Consider the following 16,655-nt stretch of genomic DNA (forward strand, 5'->3'; position numbering starts at 1 on the left):
CCAGGATCCTTCGAAGCTCCTTTCAGGAAAGCAGCACTCAGAGTCCGTCTGCAGCTGATGTGGGTGGATCTGGAGGGGGAGGGGACTAAGGCCCCACAACCACAAACCCTCACTTCTGCCCTTGTCCTACTTCTGCCACTGACAAATAAATCTCTGTCCCTGCACAGAGTAACCTGAGCAGTGCTCCAACGGTGAGCTCACTCTCGGGAGGACAGAGATTGCATGAATGACTATGTGCAGGGGCCGGCAGGAGGGAGGACACAGGGTTCAGCCTCTGTTCCCCAGCCTGGCATAAAGGCAGAACCCTCTTGGGTGCTACCCTCCCCACCCCCATCTCATCATCCACAGTAGAGGAGCCCCTGGAGGAGGGAGACTTTGATCCAGAAGATTCTCCACCCACACCCAAGGAAGGATTCCTTCAACCCCCAACCTACCTCCCTTTTCTTTGGACAGGCCAGGAGATAAAGCTAGACCTTTTGGTCAGGGCCAAAAGGAGCAGGAAGAGAGAGGGCTGGCGGTGAGGGAGGAGGACTTGGGGGAAATGGCAGGTAAGCAAACCGCCTGAAGAGGTAGCTTCAGGCCAAGTGGACAGAGGACAACTTGGAGAGTAAGAACCCTCTTCCCACCACCTCTCCCTACCCCCTGATCTAACTCCATGTGTGGTAGGATCTCTAGGAGGGGACCTTGTCTTGGAGAGGTTTGGGGACCTTAGGTGTGGGGACTGAGGCCCCTTCTCTGCCGACTTCCGAAGGCCAAGACTAGAAAGGAATCTTGCTTTGCCTCCACAATGGAGGGATTGTAAGGTCTGGTCTTTGACACATGATGTGCAATTGTCCCTTCTCTGCTTGAGGAGCAGAGTCCTCTGCTTGAGGACTATGACGACACCCCTTCATAGTCCAGGGATGTGCATATTTGGAGTCTCCAGGGCAGAGACATCCAGTTAATGGGGCAGAAGGGTCCACATTCTTCCACTACTTCGCTATCAGAAAGTCCTGACTTTGATGTCACTCCCAACTACCCTTCTGCAGATCCAACCTTTTTCTGTTCCCCTTAATCCCATCCAGACTCTTAATATGGTCTCCCAAGTCTTCCACGACTTTGTCACGCCCCCCACTCCGGGTCTTTGGGTGTCAAACTACCCCCTCCCCACATCTTTACCCTTCAGGCTCCTCCCCGTCTTATCGAGCCCTCCCCAGGCTCCGCCCAGCTTGCCCTCCTGGCCATCACGGCAACCAATAGCTGAGAACCTGATTTGCATAGCGGCGCGGGGGAGCCGCGGAGGGAAGGGGGAGGGACCAGGCGACCTCCTAAATCAAAGTTGGAAGGCAAGGACTGGGCGGAGGGGCCTCCGGGTGCCGGGCTGGGGCCGGTGGGGGGAGGGGGTAAGGGATGGGGGGGCGGGCACAGAGGACGGCGGAGCCGGCCGGACACGGACTGCTCCGTCGCTCCCTCCCTCTGCTCATCCCCGCGTCCCCACTTCCCTCCTCCCCTCGCTCAGAGCAGCATTCTCTGCAGACCCTCGGTCCTCGTTCCCGGGGTCGTCCGGCTCCCGCGGCTCCGTGTAATTACCCCTCTTCACTGGCCAACCCGGGAACTTTCTCTGCCCGCTCCCGGCAGTGGGGGGTCGCTTTGCCTGGGCGGATTTTTCCTGGGGTTCACTGGGGGGCAGTCTCTGGAGAAGGGCCTTAGGGTCCCAGACAGACGTCTGTCACCTGCAACCTGCCCCCATCGGGCCTGCCGTCGGGTCTTGGCACCCACTCTTCCCCTGTCCCCCAACCATGACCGAAATGAGCGAAAAGGAGAACGAACCGGATGACGCGGCCACCCACACCCCCCCGGGGACCGTCTCTGCCCTCCAGGAAACCAAGGTAACTCAGGAGGCGAGAGGCCTGGACCCCTCTGGACCCCTGCCCGGTGCGTCCCCAGCCCGGGTGCCCTCTCCCCGACGCGGTCACCACTGTGGGCTCTGGTGCCCCGGGGTCGCGGCAGCGGAACCCGTGTGATCCCGAAGGCTCTGCGCGGCGACCGGGGCGAGCGGGTTCGCGACGAGGGGCCACAGGGAGCCCCCATCACACGAGCACGACACGCCCTTGCGCGCGTGATGAGCGGACGCGCTACCGCGACCCTCCGGGGAGGTTGTAACTCGGCTTTGTTGGAGGGAATCGGCGCAGCGAAGGCGGAGGGAGTGTGTAGCGGTGTGTAGCGGGTGTGGGCCGGTGTATGCGCCGGTGTGTGCGTGCGAGGCGCACCCCTCCCGCGTCCGCCAGGTCTCTGTCTGTAGCTCAGTCTGTCCCTCTCTGCCCGCGTCTCTCTGAAAATGTCTCTACAACCTGTTTGTCTTGGTGTCTCTCCCGCTTTCTTTCGGCGTCTGTATATGTTTATCTCTGAGTCTCTCTGGATGTCTCTCTCGGACCCGCCGCAGTCCTGCATTCCCCCCTCCCAGCCAGGTTAGGCTCGAGGACGTGAGGCCGCGGCCCGGGGGTGCGTAGCTTCCCAGTGCGCGCTGGGGGCTGCGGCAGCGCTGGCCATCGCGGGCGGGGACCGGGCGACTGTTGCTGCGGCTCCAGAGCAGAAGGACAGGCAGCCCCACCCCCCACCCCGGGAGCGGGACAGGGGGCGGGGGCTGGGTGGGTGGAAGCAAAAAGAGAAGTCATCGTAATTAATGAATGTCATAATTAACCCCAATTATGTATGATTGTTACTCCTGCAGGAGTCACAATGAATAAATCATTCCCCAGTGAAGGCAGGCGGAGCCCAGACGCCTGGCGCTATAGGAGTTGGGAGGGGCCTCCACTTAAATTTAACGCCCCCCTCCCAATCTGTACACTTCCTCCCCAAGTTCTAGGTGCTCACGAGTGACCCGCAGGAAGTTCTGTGGGGGCAACATGAGCTGAGCCGGCTGGGGCTGGGAGGAGAAAAGGAGGCTGTGAAGGGCGCCCCCTGCCTCCTCCCCAGACATCAGGCCAAGGCCTCCTTCCCTCTCCCTTGCACCCTGGTGTTTTGTTCCCACCAGCTCCTGTTTACCCGGTCGAGGAGGGGGCACTGAAGACCAAAAAAACAGGTGGGGTCTTTGGCTCCTTCCAGGTATCGAGAGCTCATCTATAACTCTTTCCAATGCCCATCTTGCTCCTAATTCTGTCCAGGCCACCCCTCAGGCTATGAGGTTAATTCAAGGTCAAGGTCATCTAGAGAGTGACCAGGAGTAGAGGAGTAGGGGCAGGGTGGGGCCTGACCGGGGCACCCCAGGGAACTCCTCTTCTCTAAACCAGCGAGACCACTGGGTCTCCATGTCAGTCTTCAGATCTGAACTTGACCTTCTGCTTCCTTCTGAGAATGAGACTGTGGTCTTTCAGACCACAGAGTTAACTCCCACTCAGAGATCCAAGTCTCTGCTAGGAAAGGAGGGAGGTCTTGGGGCGGGAAGGTACTGCTTAGAATATTTGTGACGGCTTTTTTTTAAAGCAGAGGGTTCCAGGAATTGAGCCCCATCCTGAGTGCCAATATCCCTGGACTTCCCAGTTGCCTCCTAGTGGCCCATGACAGACAGATACATTCCCCTTGCTCTCCAAGGGCAGGGGGGTCTTCCAGGCCCTGCCTTGCTTCCCACAGGAGGCCTGGCTGCCTGCCCCCCTTCTTAAGAGCTCTCTGAAAGCAGGCCGAGCCGGGGCACTGCTGCCTCAGCGAACCCACAGGCTGCAAACTCAGCTGTGTGGGCAGGGGGAGGTCAGGGCCTGGCAGGTCTGTACCTCCCTCCTCCCAGCACAAGGACCGTCCAATGCCATCACCTCTGAACCTGAGCCATGGAGATCCCAAGAGTGAGAGGAAGGGGATTGCATACCTGGCCCTGCCCCTCTGCCCCCCTTCCCTAAACCTCACCCTTGTGAAGGACTGTTACCACAACACAGGCTGGGCTGGGCATCTGGGTGGGGGTATTCAGGAAGCAGAGGTGGGCAGGGAGAGGATTCAGGGCCCTGCCAGCCCCTTCCGCTCGCTGCACGTCAACCTGTCCTGAAGAAGCTTTGGTCTCCAGACTATAGGGCTTGGGGAAGGGGGAAGGGAGAGTTTGAGGCAGGTCCAAAGACGGGGCTGGTGTTCATCAGGCAGTGAAGCCAACATTCTGGGCTTATTCCTCAGTGCTGGGGGCCTCCTGGGCATTTCTTGCCCCCCAAGTCCAGCCTCCTACCCACGCTAAGGTTGGATCCTATCCCTGCACCCGAGCTACTCAGTGACCCTCCTGGTGCCATCATTGCCATCTCTGGGTCCCCATGCCATCCTGCCACGGGGTGGGACCCTCACCCCCTTTGGTGCCATCCTGGGGAAGACCCTGCCATGCCGACTTTGCCATCTGAGTCAGCTTGTGCCACATCCGCCACCACCCACCACCAGCTGCTGAGTGCCCTTTCAGGAGCTGGAGGGAAGGAAGCGAGGCAATGTTGTGGGGAGTTGAGGAAATGAAGGGACCATCCAGTATGTGGGGAGGTAGGGAGGAGGCAGGCAGGCCAGGCCCAGCCTCTGGGAAGGGATTCAGAAGAACAGGCCTGGTGGTCCAGGCTCCAAGCCAGACCAGCTGCTGGTACATCGGAGAGAATAGGATCCAGGGGGGTCAGGTTGCCGGGGTACATGGCAACTTTTCTCCATGCCAGGGAAAGGGTCCTGGGACACTGGCGGGCACCAAAAAAATAGCTGATGGGAGATAGGGAAAAAGTCCTCTCTGGGAACTAGGAGTCCCAAGAGTGGGAATACCTGGCCGGGCCAAGCCAAAGTGAGGTTTGAGTGGCCAAGCCAGAGGTCTCTTGAGCGGACAGGTGTCACGCCGTTTGGCAGGAGTGCCCCCATCCTGCTGTCCAGCCACAGCCCTTGACATCTGCCAGCCATCCCAGGTGATGCGCTGTTCCTTCCCGCTTCTCTGCCCTCCCGGGATCTGGGGCCCGGAGCAGAGCCCGGGAGTCGGGAGCAGAACTGGGGCTGCCCCAGTGCTGGGGAACATTCTGTTCCAGAGACCTCTGTACCCTCCAGAGGTGACACTGGGCACCGAGGCCAGGGAAAAACCAGGAACGGGCAGAGGCTGGAGAGTAAGGGGGCTTCAGATCTCATGGAGGGGTGGGGGAGCACAACTGATGTCCTCCAATATTTGAAGGACTGATATATATGTAAGAGGGAGTAACCCTTTCTGGAGCCAAGGGAGGAACAGAGCTGATAGGCAAAAAGATCTCAGGGAGGCAGGTTTCAGCTCTATATAGGGAAGCACTTTGCAGCGACTGCGGCTGCCCAAAGATGGAATGACTGTCCCAGGAGAGGGTGTGCTTCCTGCCACGAGAGGTGACCCACAGAGTCAGACTACTGTTCAGAGGGGACATGGCCAAGGCATGGTGGAATGATAGTATGGGCTGGGGGACTACCCTAGGTGGCCAGTCTCGCAGGTTCCTTCCAACCCTAAATTTCATGACCGACCCGGTGGACAAGCACATGGCATAGCCAAGGGGCCGGGGTGAGGGCTCAGGCAGAGCCCAGAGTGGTGGGATTCTTCTGGCCATTTGGGCTCAACAGCCAAAGCCACTGGTTCAAGTTCTGGCTCTGCCACTCACCAGCTGAGGACTCACCACATTCAGGTGATTTAAGTCCTAGGCGCCTATGAGTTCATCTGCAAAGTGGGACAATAACCATCCCTGTGTGGAGGGCAGTGCCAGGGTTAGGAAGTGTGCCAGTGACGTGCCAGCTTGATCCCAGGATTCTGACAATGACGGCCCCTCATTATATCTTTATGTGTTTACTTTTTGGACGCAGAGCCTTGCATTGCTTAGAAAGCACCTAGTCCTGCCTCCTTCCTCTCGGACGTGGGGAAACTGAGGCTGGGAGAGTAGAAGTGAAGTGACTTGCCTTCAGGCGGCAGGTTTAGTTTTGCGCCCAACCCCCCCAGCACATCCTAACAGAGCCCTCTTGTGCTCTGTGCTCTGGCCCCTGGGCAGAATGGTGGGTGGTTCTCCTGCCTCTCTGGGCCTGTGAGAGCCCCCAGAATCACACTGGCTCATAGAATACCTTTGTGTTCTAATTAATTGTCCCTCTGGCCCTCCACCTCTGCCCTAATACCCAGGGATCTGGGGCCTGGGGCCCTGCTTCTCAGAGACGCACAAAGAAGCCCACAGTGCTGTACAGGAAGCTGAATTTGGAAGGAGCTGGGTAACTGAGCATGCCAGACACCCCAAGGCTCCGGCCTCCCAGCTGGCACACCGGGGCCTGCCTCGTGCCCAAACGTCTCCCTCTCCCTCTCCCTCTCTGCTTCTTCCTATGTTTTGCTGCCTGCTGGCCTCCCTGGGGTCACACAGGCTGCTTGATGGACCAGCTGGGAACCCTGACCAATTCTCCCTGCCTGAAGCCAGGCCTCCGGCCTGCTTCACCGATCACCCGTAGGAAGGAGTGGGCAGGGGTGAGGGGGCTCTCACCACTGGGGAAGAGGTTCAGGGATCTGGGTAGAGATGTTTCCAGACCTCACTCTGGGCAGACTCGAGAAGGATGTGTTGGGGTGAGCAATGGAATTCACTCCAGCCTTACTGCAGAATCGACCCTGTGTGGCAGAACATGGGCCCCATTTAGGGTGCCAGGCTCTTGCCCACCATTTAATCAACAAATATTGACTGAGCACCTACTGTGTCTTGGGGCTCTGTGCGGGGATTTGGTTCAACTGTCCCTGACTCGAGGGGCTCCAGTCTCCTGGGGGAGTAAGAAGTAAATGACGTAAACCGGATTGGGTCTGTAACGGAAGTCAGTACTAGGTACAGTGGGCCCCAGAGGAGGGAGTGGTTATACCAAATGGAATTCCTGCAGAAGACACTGCTTCCCGGTGGAGGAACAGTCACTGGAAACCCTGAAGGATAAAGAGGGTATTAATTGGATAAGGCAGAGTAAAGGACAGACACATCAAAAACGCCCAGGGGAATAAACGCGGACGAGTTGGAGAATCCCCATGTCTGGGCTGCAGGTGGAAGCCATGGGCTGGAAGGGAAGGCTCAGCCAAGCTGCAGTCTCATGACTGGAGCGAGGGCCTTGGCTGTGTCCTGACGAGCCATGAGAAGTGTTTAGCCAGGCCAGGGATCACCTCCCTGGCAGCTGTAGGGAGAGCAGAGGGAGACGGGCAGGGTGGAGGCAAGGGGTTGTGGCTCTGACCTGGGGCAGGGCTGTGGAGATGATGAAGTGATTATAGGGGATGCGCTGGAGAGCGATTTTGGAGGAAGAATCAGCCCTGACGATGAGGGTCCAGGATGACCCCTCCCCCACTCCCAGCCTGTTCGAGAACACAGGTGGAAAACTGGGGACCTGGTGTGTTTGTTCGGCCCCCAAAGTATTATTTTCTTTAACTTGAGTAAATAGTACACCCATACGATGAAAGCCATGAACAAGAATGATGAAACTCTTTATGCGTCGGTATGGAATGATTTCCAAGATTTACTGTTAAGTGAAAAAAGCAAAGCGTAGGAAACATAGTACACTAGGATTTCTGCAATGAAAAAAAGGAAATACAACCTCTTGAATTTGTTTCTATCCAAATTCACAGAAAAGTCCAGATTTCTTTTGAAAAATTGGAAAGCCTGGCCCCAGGGGGCTGGCCATGTGGACTAGCCCCATTTGTCCAGGGGACCCGAGCAGCTGCTCTCTGCCGGGCCAGCCTGTTGCAGTGCTCACCACTCCCAACTGTGCCTGCCCAGCCAGAACTCCTTTGCTCGTGGACATTACCCACCTGGCTCCTGTCGGCATCCGGGATTGGGACCACCTTCTGGAACAGGGCAGCCTCTCTCCTAGTACTTCGAGGCTGCCGCTGACCAAGGAGAGATCCTGGCTCAGAGCCAGTCCCCTCTGGCTTTCACTCACAGCCCCACTTCCTCTCTCAGCTGCAGCGGTTCAAGCGCTCGCTTTCCCTCAAGACCATCCTCCGAAGTAAGAGTGTGGAGAACTTCTTCCTTCGCTCGGGCTCTGAGCTCAAGTGCCCCACTGAGGTGCTGCTGACCCCCCCAACTCCGCTGCCCCCTCCCTCCCCACCACCGGCATCTACAGACGGGGGCCTCCCAACCCCGGCCCCCTCCCCCTGCCCCATCCCACGGCCCCTGGCACCACTCAAACCAGTAAGACTGCACAGCTTCCAGGAACACGTCTTCAAGAGAGCCAGCCCCTGTGAGCTCTGCCACCAGCTCATTGTGGGTAGGTGCCTGGAGTGTCAAGGAGATGGGTCAGGGTGGGGGTGGGAAGGATGCCCAATGTTGGGCTCTTGCTCTTCAGGGCCCTCCATCCGAACTGTGCCCCTCACCCTGGGTGGACGAATGAGCAATCTTGGGGGGGTGGGCGGGTGCCCAGTGTCACTGTGTTTACTAGGAACTCGGGCTTCGGTTGACCCGCAAGTGTATGAGGGGTGGGCATAGGCCCCGAGGCTGACATGAGGATGACCGACCCCTTCCTCTGTCCAATGCCCTAACCTGCCCCCTTTGCTCCTTGCCCCTGGATGCATCCTCCTTTGCCTAATCCTTCTTGTTGAACCCAAACTGTCCCCAGGAAACTCCAAGCAGGGTTTGCGGTGTAAGGCGTGCAAGGTCAGCGTCCATCTCTGGTGCTCTGAGGAGATCTCCCGCCAGCAATGCCCAGGCAAGGCGGTGAGTGGGGGCCGTGTGGGGTTGGCTGGCTGTGGGTGCCCCCCCCAGGCTGGTTCCTCTCGCAGCGTGGTCCTGGGGCCCCGGGAAGGACAAGCTCTCGGCGGGCTGTGACGGCCTCCTGCCTTCTCTCTGCTCCCTCTTGCCGCAGTCCTCCTCCTTCCGTCGCAACTTCAGCTCCCCGCTCCTCGTGCATGAGCCACCCCCAGCCTGTGTCACAAGCAGAGAGTCCCCACCCACTGGTGAGTGTCCCCCCCATGGCTCCTGGGCTATGATGAGAAACCCACACATCCCTCAGATGGGCACCTGAGTCACTCAGCACGGCCAGTCTGTGGCACTTCCCCGCTCTGAGTGCCCTCGTCCTGCCTGTAGGCGCATTCCTTCCTTCATTCACCCTTCAACAGACATCTTATAGAACACTTACTAAGTGCCAGGCTCTGTGCTAGACATGGGGGCACAGCACTGAAGAAGGTGGAGTTCAAGGTCTAGGAAGGGAGCTGGCCACACAGATCGTCAGTTCATTGTCATGCTCACGAACGCCTGAACCGAGAAGGATAGGGACTAGAGAAGAAAGTAGGCACTGTCCTCATCCGCAGGGAGAGGGACGGTGTCCAGGGATAAGAAGGATGGGGAGCTATTCCAAGAGGATCTGGGGACGACTGGTGTGGGCAGAGAGGGACCCGGGGTGGGATGGGACAGGGAGTTAAAGAAAGGACAGACGTCTTGGCTGGGGCGGAGGGAGTTTAAGGGATACAGGGCTTCAGGCAGAGCAAGGTTGGCAGCTGGGTGCCCGGCCTTGAGGGTGGCTCCTTGGCAGGGGCCGGCGGGAAGGTGGACCCCGTCTACGAGACCCTGCGCTATGGCACCTCCCTGGCTCTGATGAACCGCTCCAGCTTCAGCAGTACCTCGGAGTCCCCCACGCGGAGCCTGGTACGTCAGGCACCAAAGGCGAGCCTGGGGGGCAGGGGTCTCGGAGGGTGAGGGTCCAGGGGCTGAGGCCTCCCCCCATTTGTCCCCAGAGTGAGCGGGAGGAGCTGACTGAGGATGGGGAAGGCAGCATCCGCAGCTCGGAGGAGGGCCCTGGAGACAGTGGTGAGTGGAGGTGGGGACCAGGGACAGGAATGGAGCACAGTGCAGGCCACTCCCTGCCGCCTCACGCCCTCGCCCTGCCCTGGCATTTCTAGTATTCACAGCCCCGGGCGAGAGTGAAGGGTCAGGAGCGGAGGAGAAGAGCCCCGGACAACAGGTGAGGTCATGCTGGCACTGAGCCCTGGGAGGCCAGATGGGGAGGGGATGTCACTTCTTGTCATTGATCCATAGGTGGGTGAGAGCATGGTGAGTGGGAGTGTCACTGCTCCGTCACTTATCCTCAGTCTACGGGGATGGGCAATGCCAGGGTGAGTACGCAAGGAAAGTAGGGGGTATCACCCCTCCCACCGTTGAGCCAATGTTTACTGTGCCCAGTCCTGGGCCAACTCCCCAAGAGTGGGCAGTTCCAGGGTGCAGCAAGCAGAGGAGTATCCCTTTCTCCATCCTTGGCCCGGTCCCCCAAGGATGAACATGGAAAATAGGAGAAACTGACCTCTCCCTGTCGCGGACCCAGGTGCACTGTGTCCCACCTCCTAGCCCCCCCAGGGTAGGCAAGGTCAGGGCCAGTGAACAGTGGGTGGCATGAGGAGAGTGTCCCCCTCCCATCACTGACCCGGAGCTTTTCCACAGCCCCCCAAACCCCCCCTGCGAAAGGACGTGGGGCCCATGTACTCCTACGTCGCGCTCTACAAGTTTCTGCCCCAAGAAAACAATGACCTGGCTCTGCAGTAAGTCCTCTTTGGGGTCCAGCCCCACTGGGCAGCCACCGGGCTCCAAGCTCAGGGCTCTGCTCCCAGACCTTGGAACGAGAGTGTGAGGGGGACCTTCGGGAACCTTCTCCTGGCATGCATGAGACAGCTAAGCCCAGAGAGGAGCTGGCCTGCCCTGAGTCCAAAAGAGATTGGTGCCGATGTCCTACCTCTTGCCCCCGGCCCGGGCTCTAGGGAGTGTCTGCTGTACCAGTGGTCACAGTGTCCTCTGATAGCATCAAGAATCCTCCCGCAGCTGCAGGGGGGTGTGTGTGCTGGGGATCTGGGGGCCCCAGATGGTTAAGATGTGGAAAGGGCAGGTCCCTCCTGTCCATCTGCAACCCCAGCTCTGTCCTCCCAGGCCTGGGGACCGGATCATGCTGGTGGATGACTCTAACGAGGACTGGTGGAAGGTGACTTGGCAGGGTGGGGAGCAGAGGGACCCTGGTAGGCGCCCCACCATTCCCCACCTTCAGGGGTGTTGCCCCACCTTTTCCCCCAAGGCCCAAAGACCTCCCCTCCTCCAGCCACTGGCCGTCGCCAAGCCTAGGACCAACACTTGGGACTTGCTCTCACTTCGACCCTCCCGGTCTCAGCCTTGTCCCTCTGCTCACCTCACGCCCTTCGCAATGCAGAAGCCACCCTACTGGGGGTTCGGATATAGGCAGCCCAGGATCTGGAGTTTGATGGCCTTGGCTCTGAACGGGCTTCAAGTCTAGAGGAAGCCATGTGGCAGGGGGTGGCCCTGGCGCTCATTGCCAGCCTTATCCCCAGGGCAAGATTGGCGACCGGGTTGGCTTCTTCCCAGCCAATTTTGTGCAGCGAGTCAGGCCAGGCGAGAACGTTTGGCGCTGCTGCCATCCCTTCTCTGGGAACAAGGAACAGGGGTACATGAGCCTCAAGGAGAACCAGGTGAGTGCCTGGGCCCTGCAGTGGCCGGAGAGGTGGGCATGGGAGAGAGGCGGCAGGGGTGGCGGCGAATGCCCTGGATGAGGACACTTGCAGCCTGGCCGCGGGAGGGAAGGAGGGTTAGAAAGGTGGGACCGCAGGGCCCTCCTGTCATCTCCTGCTGGCAATCTGGGGCTGGTGGCCAACACAGGCAGGGGGCTGAATTTGGTTAGAGACAGCTTGGCGGAGGGGAAGAGCACTGGATGAGGAGTCTGGAGGCTTGGGTTTGAATGTCGGCTATGCCTCCGGCTTGTTGTGTAAGCTCCAGCAAACCCTTTCCCTCCCCTTACCTCCTCTGTGAAATGGGAGTTGAGCTGGGGCATTAGGCCAGCTGATCTCCAAGGTCAGCCCCCAAAGTGCCAGTCAGCGTCTGCTGATGTCCTCATCTTGCTGCCGTGCCCAGTACCCTCATGGGATCTGCTCCCATCACCCCAGCTGATGTCTCCAACCACATCTCATCCTGGTCCCATCATCCCCTGGGGTGGCCCCCTGGGAGCCATCGGCAGGAGTCGGGGCCAGGGCTGTAGGCAGAGCCAGGACTCAGCTCCATGTCTCTCCTCCTCAGATCTGTGTGGGTGTGGGCAGGAGCAAGGATGCTGACGGCTTCATCCGCGTCAGCAGTGGCAAGAAGCGGGGCTTGGTGCCAGCCGACGCCCTGACCGAGATCTGAGAGGAGCCAAGAGAACCCAGATGCCACCCCTGCCCATGCCTGGCCCTTGCTTCTGGCCCCAGAGGGGGCAGGCGCCCGCCCACACTCTTCTGCCCTCTGCCTCGCTCCTAGGGGTCGCTCCCCGGGACTTGGGACCCTTCTGCACTGAGGAAGGTTTTATTTTGTGGGTCCCAAGGTGCCCTGAGGGAGTTGCTCCTCTGGGACTTAGGAATGAGGAAGGAGGAGAAAGTGGGAGGGAATGGGGAAGCTCCAGGTGGGTCCAGCCAATGCCCAGACACCCCCAGTTGCCACGCTGAGTGCAGCCCTGGGGAGGAGGGTGTTCCCGGGGAACTTTCCTGCCGCTTTATCCAGAGAGCCTTCCCATGTCCACACTACCTTTGCATGCCCTTTCCCCTCTTCCCCACAGAGCCCCTGCTTGGGTCTAGGTGTGTGACCCCGCAGCTGCCCCTTTGGAAGGAAGTGGGGCCTTGGGAAGGCATCTTCCCTCCCCCCGGGGTTGGGAGGCGATTCAGGGCTGCAGGAGGATCCCAAGGCCACCTCCTGGTTTCACCACCTCTGTCACTCCATCAATTCTCAGGAAAGTTCTGCGGGAATCTCTGCCATTACTTGAAACCCGGACAGACCGAGGAGGGGAGGGCCAAGTTCTGGGGAAAGCGTGGTCCATCAGAGACTGTCTCCTCAAGGAGAACAGTCCCCACACAGCAGCCTCATGGTACCCTTGTACACTGGAGAGGGACACTCCGGAGCAGACTGCACGGAAACCCGGCTGAGAACAAAAACCGAGCCTGTGCTTGGCCAGAAGCCCCATTTCACCGTCAGGACTCTGGAAGTCCCCGGAGGCGGGGCGACCAGCCAGGAGAGCTGTGCTTACTTCCTGTCCCAGGTCTCACAAGGCCCGCCCCGGGAGCCCCACCCTTGGGGCCCACCTTGCCTTGGCCCTTCCTCACCCCCTTCCTCTGAGTGTTGCAGGAAACACTGGGACCCCTCCTTTAGTGCAGGGGTCCCTCTTCTAGCTGTATCTGCACCCTTATCCTGGACACAGAGTCCTGGGAGGAAGAGGGAGTGGGAGATGGTCAAGGCAGGCAAATCCTTGTTTGGCCACCAGGAAAGGAAGCGGGTAGGCACCCTGAGGGTAGGGTGGGCACACACGAAGAGGACCCCTCCCTTGCAGGTCGCTTTTTTCTGGTGCCAACCACCCTCTCCCTCCAAGCTCAGAGCCTCTTTTCGTGCCCTTGATCGTGCCAGCCAATGCCAGCCCCCATCCTGGGCACAGTCACACCCTCCCATCCAGTGGGAGGGACACATGCTCCTACCCACTGTCCCCTGCACCACTTCTCCCCTCGGAGAGGGGCTCAAGCCACACTGCCCTGTTTGCTGCCACGGGGCCCCCCCCAGCAATATCCCAGGGGCGGGCCCAATGCCCACTGTACATGAGGCTGCATGATGGGTCTGCTGGGGCATTGCTGAGCCCCCAGACCCTTAAATAAATGTTTCTTGTCCCAATCCGTCTACTCTGTGTATCTGCTTGGGAGAGAGGAAGGAAAGGTGCATGGAGTGGGGTGGGGGCTGGAGGTGCCAAAAGGAGACAAGCCTGGAGGTGGAAGAATTTGTGGCTCTCTGAGAGGAGGGGTGCTGGGGCTGGCCCAGACGTTGCAGGGGTCCCCATGCCTCCCCGATCCCTTCCCCCGCAGCAGTCTGAGATGGGGGATCCGGGGAGGAGTTCCAGAGAAAAGTAGGGCAGGGGTGGGGTGGGGTGGGATGTTCGGGGGCGCTGGAAGGGGAGAGGGTGCAGCTGCGGCCACTTTCTGGCTCGATGCACACCTGCGTCCGCAGGGGGCGGGCGCCCGGCTATGCGCCTCAGCCCCGTTCCCGCGCACCGGGCGGTGGCCTCCGCGACCACCCGCGGTCGGCCTCGCCCCCGCAGCGCCCCCAAAGCCGAGGCAGAAAGGCTGGCGGCGGGGACGGTCGCCGATAGTGAGGCCCCGAGATGACTCAATCCCGCCCGTCATGGAGAGCCTGGCACGCAGGGGGCCGGCGGCGGCGCCCCTCCCGCACCAGTGCCCGCCGCCCACCTGCTCCGCAGCAGAGCTGCCTCTTTCCCCTCCGCCCGCCTGGCCGCGTCATCGCCAAGGCAGCCACGTCCTGGTCTATTTATAGGCAGAGGGGAGCGCAGAGGGAGAGAGAGGCGGGCTGCGGGGGTGCCAGGGCCACGCCGGTGCCGCCAGAATGCGGGGGGCGGGGTTGCTGCCCCTCCTGATCGGCACCCCGCGCTTCTGCCTTCCAGCCCCCCACCCACCAAAGCAAGGTCGGCCAGGTAGGGCCAGATGCTGAGCTTCGGTTGGGTCCCCTCATCCAGGGAAGGCCCCGGAGCTTGGTGGGTGAGTGGGAAGAGGAGGGTGACCTCTCCTTTCTAGGACCGCTGATGGTGGGAATGATAAAAGGGGTCCCAACCCCAGTCCAGTGGCTTCAAGAGAGGGGAACTCCTCTAAATAGGCACCCGCTGTGCCTGGAGACCCATGCCAGGAACTTTGTGTGACCCTCTCAATGACCCAGTGAGGAAAGTGGCGCTCTCCCCTTTTCACAGATGAAGAAACTGAGGCACAGATATATCAGGCGGCATACTCAAGGTTATATACAGCTTATCCAGCCCCACCTTGCCTCTGTTTTTTGTTTTTTTAAGATTTTATTTATTTGTTTGACAGAGAGAGACAGCAGCGAGAGAGGGAACACAGGCCGGGGGAGTGGGAGAGGAAGAAGCAGGCTCTCAGCAGAGGAGCCCAATGTGGGGCTCGATCCCATAACGCCGGGATCACGCCCTGAGCCGAAGGCAGACGCTTAACGACTGAGCCATCCAGGCGCCCCCACCTTGCCTCTGTTATACATACATAGGGACACTGAAGCCCAGAGTGGACCCGTAACTTGCCCAAGGTCACCCAGCAAATTGGTGACCAAGCCAGTCTCAGAAATCATGTCTCTTGCCTCCCAGTCTGGCCCTTTCCTGACCTGGGTCCCTCGGTGCCTCAAACCAACAAGATGGAAACAGAGACACCCCAAGATGCTGGGCCAGGGGCTCCAGGGATCGAAAGTCCCCCCCACTGGAGAGAGTGAGAGCTTTTGAGCCAAGCTTTCTGCATGCTCTGCTTGTGCCCGCCACCAGCCAGCAGCTGGCCCGGACCCCGCCTCCTCTCGAGCCCATTTGCCGCACTGCTGAGTGCAGCAGCTTTTTTGGGTGACTGAACCACTAACAGCACGCTCACAGCCTGGGGGCTGGGAACAGCTGGTGCCCCCACGATAGCCTCTGCCCTCCTCTGTGCCCACTCTGGGGGTGGCTGGGCCAGCAGTACTATTGGCCTCAGGCAGAGGATGCCCAGGAGCCCGCCCGTGCCAGCTCCCCATTCGGCTCTATTGTCTGACCCACGCGTGCCCTCCCTCCCTGCACCTCAGCCTGAGCTTAACCTGGCATAGATGGTCTGCGGAAAGACTTCGGGGAGATGCGAAAAGAGGGGGCATCTGGAAGCCAGAGACAAGAGGCCTGAAAGAGCAGAGAGATGGATACCATTGTTGGGGGGGGGCATAGAATGAGCCCCTCTGTGCAACCTCACCCATCTTGCTAGTTCCACTCCTTGTCAGCCTTCTTCAGCCCCCATCCTTGACACCTTCCACCCCAGCGCTTGGGACAGGCTGGAGACATCTGCCGAGGAGTGCAAGGGAGGCAGCGGCAGACGTCCAGCCTCTGCCCTCCCTGTGCTGGCAGGGAGTTAACCTGGGAGTCTCCCTCTCTTAGCCTTGGAGAGAGCACTGGGAAGGGGACCAAGGACCCTGGTCCCCTTCTCCGGCTCGCGGCCCTACAGCAGCTGTGCGTGCAGCACGTCCGAGGCTCCCTACTCCGAATCACACCCTCCCACGTCGGGAGAATCAAAGGCAGGTGCGTGTTCGAGCCACGCCGAGATTCTGGGGAGGCATTGGCTTCTCCAGGCCTGAGTTTCTTCCCCCGCAAATGGAACCGGACTTGCTCAGGGAGACTTTACCTGAGGGCCACAAGCCCCTTTAAACAATACGCAGAACTATATGGTGGGACCCGTCTTCCCATCGGAATTTCCCTGGGCTCCAGGACCTGGAAGAGATCCAGCGGTTACTTCTGGGGATCTGCCTGCTAAGGGGGCCCTCCCCAGCCCTGCCCTGGGAAGGGGTTGGAGGCCCACGGTAAAAAAAAAAAAAAAAAGTAACCTCCAGGCCTGTGGTGAGCTTCAGAAAGAAGTGACTAAACCCGAGGTTTCCCAAGAGATAGGCTCCTACAACCCAGAACCCTTCTTTCCCACCCCAACTCTTTCCAAAACCACCCCCAAAATGAGGCGGTTTCCTACCCCTGCAGCAACCTGCAAGAGAACAGCGCCATCTCCTGGTCCAGGGGGGAAACCGGCTTGAAGTTGCAAGCTCAGAAAGCCCCGTGGAGGGTCCCCATGCTAACATTTTTCTCCTTCCTGTTATCCCTCCACTTGGGGGGGGAGGTGATGAGGGGAGTGGAAGGGGGTGGCCTTCAATGCCCTTCCTCTTGTGGTCCAGCCA

At 59.7% G+C, this 16,655-nt stretch overlaps 1 protein-coding gene across 2 annotated transcripts; it reads left to right on the plus strand.

Moving 5' to 3' along the window:
- The first annotated feature begins 1,508 nt into the window (after window positions 1–1,508).
- STAC2 (SH3 and cysteine rich domain 2) lies at window positions 1,509–13,592 on the plus strand. 2 transcript variants are annotated; one of them, XM_008689139.2, is made up of 11 exons: window positions 1,509–1,868; window positions 7,884–8,190; window positions 8,539–8,636; window positions 8,785–8,875; window positions 9,451–9,563; window positions 9,653–9,725; window positions 9,818–9,879; window positions 10,353–10,450; window positions 10,833–10,884; window positions 11,246–11,383; window positions 11,985–13,592. In XM_008689139.2, the coding sequence occupies exons 1-11, from the start codon at window positions 1,779–1,781 to the stop codon at window positions 12,087–12,089; spliced, it is 1,227 nt and encodes a 408-aa protein (XP_008687361.2). In that variant the 5' UTR covers window positions 1,509–1,778; the 3' UTR covers window positions 12,090–13,592. The 2 variants fall into 2 exon arrangements, with proteins under 2 accessions (XP_008687361.2, XP_040495824.1); XM_040639890.1 differs by lacking the exons at window positions 10,353–10,450; window positions 10,833–10,884.
- The last annotated feature ends 3,063 nt before the right edge of the window (window positions 13,593–16,655 follow it).

Source organism: Ursus maritimus, unplaced genomic scaffold (assembly GCF_017311325.1).
Source record: "Ursus maritimus isolate PB19 unplaced genomic scaffold, ASM1731132v1 scaffold_24, whole genome shotgun sequence".
NCBI classification, from domain to species: domain Eukaryota; kingdom Metazoa; phylum Chordata; class Mammalia; order Carnivora; family Ursidae; genus Ursus; species Ursus maritimus.

Excerpts from the sequence above, each read along its gene's own strand:
- STAC2 (XM_008689139.2), top strand. The coding sequence starts at position 1,779 with ATGACCGAAATGAGCGAAAAGGAGAACGAACCGGATGACGCGGCCACC. Across the intron at positions 9,564-9,652 it reads AGTCCCCCACGCGGAGCCTG|AGTGAGCGGGAGGAGCTGAC; the intron begins GTACGTCAGGCA and ends ATTTGTCCCCAG. Across the intron at positions 11,384-11,984 it reads TGAGCCTCAAGGAGAACCAG|ATCTGTGTGGGTGTGGGCAG; the intron begins GTGAGTGCCTGG and ends TCTCCTCCTCAG.